General features: G+C 45.5%; 1 protein-coding gene across 1 annotated transcript in view; it reads right to left on the bottom strand.

Annotated features, from left to right (window-relative positions):
* Positions 1-1,095: 1,095 nt before the first annotated feature.
* Positions 1,096-7,165, bottom strand: part of PLEKHG3 (pleckstrin homology and RhoGEF domain containing G3) — a 119,030-nt gene continuing 112,960 nt past the window's right edge. The window contains exons 18-19 of the mRNA XM_083167307.1: positions 5,073-6,537; positions 1,096-2,250 (exon numbers count right to left, since the gene is read on the bottom strand). Coding sequence (XP_083023433.1) covers positions 1,373-2,250; positions 5,073-6,537 — 2,343 coding nt within the window. The 3' untranslated portion in view covers positions 1,096-1,372. The remainder of the gene's footprint in view (positions 2,251-5,072; positions 6,538-7,165) is intronic.

Here is a 7,165-nt window from a genome sequence, read left to right as displayed (position 1 = left end):
CCTATGGGCTTCTTTTCGCCGCCCGCTGCCTCAAACCCACCTCGCCGACCCCCCCTCTGGCTTACCTTCCTGAAGGGTCCTCCTGCAGGGGGAGGAGGAGGCGCCGGGGACAGCCTGCTTAGCTGTCCCCGGCGTGAGGGTAGCAGGAGGCGGCAGGAAGGTGACGGAGACCACCACCGTGCACCACAGTACAGGTATCGCGGGGGGCCTCAGTCACCGCACCGCGATGCCAGCCACATAGGTTAGTACATGTGCACTGGCATCGTGGCTGTGAAGGGCGGTGATGTATTTTAATACATCTCGCCCTAAGTCACTTGAAATAGTGACTCCTAGATCTCTTTCCTCCTCAGTAGTTTCCATTATAGTACCCTTGATACTATATTGAGCCTTTGGGTTTTTGAGTCCCAAGTGCATAAGTTTGCAGTTTTTTAGCATTAAACTGTAGTTGCCATGCTCTTGACCAATTCTCAAGTTTACTTAGATCATTAGTCATTTGATTTACCCCTCCTGGTGTGTCTACTCTGTTGCATATCTTTGTGTCATCTGCAAAAAGGCACATTTTACCCTCAATACCATTTGCAATGTCACTAACAAAGATATTAGAGAGCACTGGTCCGAGTACAGATCCCTGGGGTACAGTTAACTGTAGCTACCAATGGAGGATGCACACATTGACATGATCACTAGTTCCATGGTCTTCCTGATGAAGTAGCAGTGTTTCTGGCAGCAGATCCATGGCCTACCCCTGCAATTTTACATCTAAAATCCCAAAGGAATCAATAATCGTTGATGCATTCCTGCAAATCGCTTTATAGGTTCCATTATATTTACATTACAGAGGGAAATTACAGACCACAATATCCAATTATGAAAAAAAAGGGGCAAATAAATAATATGGAGACAGTGATGTCCTCTTCGAGCTTTGCAGACTAAAGTCTTGACTCCGACCACAGCGAGATAGACAGAAGCCTTAATGTGCAAGTGACAATATATTCTACTAACGCTGTGCAGGCAGCAAAGGGAGCAACAGGATCCCAAGGATTATTATAAAAAAAAAAAAGGGGGGGGGGGGAAGGGGAGAGGAGTATAATAATCCATTGCCATTTTTTTTTATTAATCTATAGGCTAGTATTTAATGCAAATATACACCACGGTCATAATATAACAAGTAGTACACTATATACAAAGTATGTTCAGTATATAATTTAAATCCATCCAGCAGCCCTTCTGTGCACAGTAATGCCGCATATTACTGTAGTGGTAATAAAACAACCAAGGTTGAAACCATAGAGTTCCTTAAAAACCATAGAGTCCCTTTCGAAGTCTGTTTTTGAATTTTTCCGCAGACCATAATAATCTGGATTATGAAAGGTTAGTGCACCTCAGAGTTTTTGGAGCTGCTTGAATTCATAGTCTGGAATTTGGCTCTCAAGTTTTTGACTCTGCTTCGATGAGCCGCATCGTTACTTGGTAATAGTTGCGGTTCTGGCTTTGATTGTTTACATACAGTATCCGCGGAACTATCCGACTTGGAGACATCTTCCCTGGACTTGTATTCCTCAGACTCCTGGTAAGCTTTGCATCTCTCAACCACGGCTTTAAGGGAAATCTTCTCTCTGGTGGTCGGAGATCGGATATGAACATAGGTGTCGTCATTGTCCAGATCATACGTAGAAGCCGTTGGAATCTTTTCTAGAATTATGACCTTTTTGTTGTTTTCCAGAGGCGCTTCTGCACTGATGTAGTAACAGTCCTCTATGGCGAGCTCAGAGTTCTTGTTGTTCTGCAACGTCTCGGTTCCGCCATTGATGTTGGGCGATTTGCCTGGATGGGTTTCTTCTTCAAGGATGCCGTTCAGACTATGAGAATGTTGTATATTCATGCTGTACGAATGACACAACTCTTTGTTTTGTGTGTGTGATGGATTGTCCATATTGTGTTCCATCATCCTCTCTGGCACAGACTGGCTCCTGTTGACCGGGACGGCTTTGCCAACCTTGGCTGTACTTGTGTACCTGGATCTCAGTTCCCGGACATCCGGCCAGTGGAATTTTTCTGTGTTTACCGGACTCATTGGGCTTTTGAGATCAAAGCTTACAGGGGAAGATGCGTGTGGGCTGTCGCCGGACGTGAACGATAGGCGCTTGGGGGATTTCTCATTGCATATGGAGGATGTGGGAGTTGTTGGGCTAAGTTCTTGCAGAACAATGTGATCGTAGGTGGGGAGAGACAATGTAGGCTTCAGTTTACCTAAAAAGCAGAAAAGGAATGTTATAATAATTTGATAAAAACCAAGACAACAACACAGATATATTGTCTAAGCGCAGGTTAGCAATTGGGCAAGAAAATGAGCATAACAACGTTCCTGTGCGCTACCTATTACCAGCAAGTCCTACTGTTTACGCATATTGTGCCCGATTCAGACCTAATCGCATCACTGCCGTTAATCGATACACTGCACATGCATACGGTTCTCAGTACGCATGCGCAAAGCCATCCTGCAATTAAATCCTACAACTACTTCTATAAACACGCCATTTGCAAGGTAATGGACAAGAAGTTGGCACCTGGGGTTGGAAACCGGCCATTTAATGGGAGTGCTAAGAAAAGCGCTGGGAGTGTCTGGGAAAGCGCTAGGCGTGCGTGAGTGTTTTAGGGCAGGGAGTGTGACGTCCGCTCCAAGTCGGATATGCCTTTTCCTTCGTACCGCTGAGTAAGTCCAGGGCTACGTGGCACCTGCGACGACTTGTGCCCAGTGTAAAGACCATTGGCTGGTGAGCCCATTACGATGGGTTTTTGGACATAAATCAATTGGCTGTGAATGGGTGTGTAGTTGTACACATCCGTTTGCTCAGTGAGCACATTAATTCTCAAGTCGGGATTTCACTATAGCGGTGTCTTAACTGAACGCTGGCGACGGTAAACAAGCACCAATGTCGCTCACTCCCAGGCAACCTCCTGCATCTTAATCTTCTGACATGCGGGCACAGAAGAAGGAAGCCACCGGGGCGTAGCCGTCACAGTTCATAGTGCACTACATTAAGTCATCTATAACTAGGATACTTGGGTATGTGTATACCTGGTGTGCGAGATCCATCTCAAATCAGATTGAACTATGCATGCACTCACCTTTTCTCAAGCACGCTACTGCGTAGAACATATTCTACATGTGAACGCCAAGATGCTATTTGGTTACACAACTCAGTCCCAACTGAAGATGTGGCCAAGATACGTACAATTTGCTTAAAGTTGCGTTGGTACTTGTGTAGTTTCACGGCGCCACCGCGCGCACAGTCTGTTAGAAACTTGGCAGCTTGCCAGACTCTGTGCGCGTGCCACTCTAGCTGTTCTCATAGCAGTGCTACGCGATCAGCGTAGCGTAATGTATACGCTACAATTGAGACGCTTTAGCGTCTGAATCCTGAGTCCTTGCAAGCCGCTAAGAAGGGGGTTATCTGGATTCAGACGCTAATGCGTCTGAATTTGGTAGGGTGTAGGGGTACATAGGGGTGCACTGTGCAAAACACTCCTAAACCTGTTCACATAACAGCTGTTGACCTTGTTAATTCCACTATCCATGCCAACCCGAAGCGTGGGGCGGCGGTACGCGTCCTACGACCTTTTCATACCCCCACTATCCACGTTGGCGTGGAGTTGAGAATAGAAAGTGTGGCAAGCGCAGCGAGCCCCGCGAGGGGACGCGGACACCTGTGAAGCCCGCGAGGGGACGCGGACACCTGTGAAGGTATCCGCGTCCCCTCGCGGGGCTCGCCACGCTTCAGGCTCGCCACACTTTCTATTCTCAACTCCACGCCGGCGTGGATAGTGGGGGTATGAAAAGGTCGTAGGACGCGTACCGCCGCCGCTCGCCACGCTTCGGGTTGGCGTGGATAGTGGAATTAACAAGGTCGACAGCTGTTATGTCGACTAGTGTCATTGTGAACAGGTTTAGGAGTGTTTTGAACAGTGCACCCCTATGTACCCCTACACCCTACCAAATTCCGACGCATTAGCATCTGAATCCAGATAACCCCCTTCTTAGCGGCTTACAAGGACTCGGGATTCAGACGTTAATGCGTCTCAACTGTAGCGTGTACATTACGCTACGCTGATAGCGTAGCGCTGCAATGAGAACAGCTAGAGTGGCACGCGCACACGCTGCGCTGGTAACATAGCGCTGAGAACAGCTGGGATAACAGCAAGAGCGGCACGCGCACAGTTAAACAGAGACTCTGGCAGGCTGCCAAGTTTCTGAAACAGACTGTGCGCGCGGTGGCGCCGTGAAACTACACAAGTACGTTACGTTTGCTTGGACCCAGAACACGCAGAGTGACAGACACGGACTTGTTGGCAACTCAGAATCCTACCTGACCTAATAGGCTCATACTGTATTTAATAATATTCTGCCCACTAAACATGCAGAAAACATGGTACACAGTTTATAACTTGACAACTGCCCAATATCTATTCTGATCTATTGAATGTGTCAAAAACATTTAAAATACAAAAAAAAGTTGTTAATACAAAAACTTGTGGTGGGCGTGCCCCAGCTACCGCCTGCTGTCACTCAATTTGTGAATGTCCCGGCGAGTGACTTTGCGCAGACCCCCACCATCAGGAATGGGGCCGAATTCGGACCTGTACTAATTGCTCTGAATCGGCCCCAAGTTGTGTCATTTAATGAATGCTCTATTCAGTCTGTTCTACCTACAAGAGTCTGAGCCATTGATTTGCAAACTGGCCGGGACCCAGGGATTATTTACCCTAAGTTTTACTTTACTATCCAGGGCTGGGAGGAGGGCACTGAAATACATCCAACATAAAGGAATTTGAATGGAAATAAAAACAAACAAACAGATGCATAAATCCAAAGCCTATTAAATAAAAAAACAAGTAGACTAAACCCGATGAGCTACGAAATTGGTATCATTTAAAAAATTTGTTTTTGCAATTTAAGGGATGAGTTTAAAACCGTGGGCAAATGGAAGTTGTGACTTGTTAACCAAGAAGATTCACTTTCTGAATAAAACATAAGACGAGCTATACAAATAACATTCTATGGCAATACTCACTTTTATCTTCAATTTTCTCCTCTTGCACAGATGGAAGACCGCTCCTTCTCATGTCCTCCTCTATGTCCCTCAGACGCCTGTGCGGAGCTGGCTTGTTGGACTTAATCCTCTGGCTGTACTGTCTGGCTAGCTGATACACCTTGTTCTTCATTTTCTCTGACAGATCTTCCTCCATACAGTTAGCAAGTTCCATAATTGTGGGATGGAGCTTGATGGGGGTTTTGTAGTCCTGATCATTGAAGACCAGGTCATTGGTTGGATTTATGAGCCGGCGAGGAGATGTGCTCTCCGGTGTAGGACCTTGGGATTCCTCAGTTATGGTACTGAGATCACTCTCTTCCAGTATTATTAGCGGCTCGTGAGGCACATTTTCAAGCGACCTCCGTATTTTGTCTTGATAGCCGGTTAAAGTAACCTTTGTGTCTTCACTGACTTCTTGATGGTCTTCATCTTTCCAACCTCTCTCCTTTTCCATTTCATCCCACACTTTTATCATCTCCATCGGGGATTTGAACTCATCGTCCGATAGGGTTACCTGCTGATCTGGGACCCTGCTTTCAGTTGCAGGAAGAGGATGCTCTGTAGGGCGACCGGATTTTTCAGCTTCCCCGTCTTTAGTAGAGGTGAGAACATCTGACCACGAGACTGGTCTACTGTTCCCTGCGCTGGTGCTTGAAGAGCTGCCCATTCTTTGCCTAACTAGAGAACTCTGGTTTGAATCTAATCTAGGCAAACTGTTAATCTTAAATACGGAATTCCTGACCAGGCCGGTAGGAATGTAGGTTAAGCTTTCTCTGCGCTTGATGCTGAAAGCTGCATCTTCATGTTCCGCATTGTCATAGTACGTTTTGATCTTGTCAAGTAATTGTCTATCTTGGTAGGAGAGAATTGACTCTCTTCGCTTACAAGAGACCCTTTCTTTTTCCTCAAACACATTTTCTGAAGAATTAACCTTACTAAGCGTAGGTTCGGTATTCAACCGCTCACTATCAGACAGAACTTCTTTCTGAGAGTTTGGAAATTCAGAGGACCCATTCTGATAGACAAGTTTATCTGAACAATCCAGACTTATTAGACTGCTGCTCCTGCTTGTAAGTCTAGGCGTTATGTAGCCAATGATTTTCCCGTCCTCCATAACCAAACTGCTCCGTCTAGAAATATTGTTGAGGAATCTCTCGGCAATCACACTGGCTTGATCCAATACAGATGGAGGAAGGATGCTTATGGATTCATTGACTGCGGTTTCCTCTTCATCCTCTTCACTGCTAAAGGTCTTTAAGTCTTCTACAGTCTCCGTTACACCATTATCCAGAGGTTCGTGGACGTAAGAATAGGTATTGCTCTCTTGTTCCAATATTTGGTTATCAGTAGGGGCTACTGGACCTTCCAATAAAACTTCAGATGTACTGACCCTCTCGGCAACATAAACCTCTTCTGGTTCAGAGGGTTCAGTCTCAACCAGCACCTGAAAAACAAAAATTCTATCGGTCATGTGTTTCATGATGAATATTATTTTAAATTTGTTGAAACCTTGTTGATACACCTTATGTGGATTCTACACATTCTAGGTCATATTTTTTTTAGCGATCTAAAGAAATTAAAACAAAATTGGTACTAACCAGTGGGTTTTAAATATGGCTGATTGTCAGCAGCTTTGAATAACTGGTGTTTAGTAAATAACCCAATAAAATGAAGATTATAAAATGTAGGAAAGTGGAAAAAAAGAAAAGATAGAGTAAGAAGACTGCTAAAAACCTTTAGATTCAATGCACATGGGTGAGTATAAGAAAAATACATTGTTCCACTGAAAAGTTGAGTACTGTTTATGAAAGGACCAGAACATGTCCTATATTTTTCCAAAGAGTTCCCATTATCCATCTACCTGGAGCTTCCAGAAACTTCATGGCACAGTAGTCGAGGGACCATCATTAGCCCTCATATAGACCTAGTGAACAGCTATGGACCTATTGCAGTCCGGGGCGCTGACAGGTTGTCCGGGCCCCGGTAAAATGGAGGTGGAGTGGCCACTGGGTGGGAATGGGGCGTGGTCAAGCCCCCGTGCCATGAAAAAATAAAAATAAATAAACGAGAGG

Source organism: Crinia signifera, chromosome 12, assembly GCF_055691185.1.
Source record: "Crinia signifera chromosome 12, ASM5569118v1, whole genome shotgun sequence".
Lineage (NCBI taxonomy): Eukaryota > Metazoa > Chordata > Amphibia > Anura > Myobatrachidae > Crinia > Crinia signifera.
The sequence above is the reverse complement of the archived record's forward strand: the minus strand, read 5'-3'. Positions and strand labels throughout refer to the sequence as shown.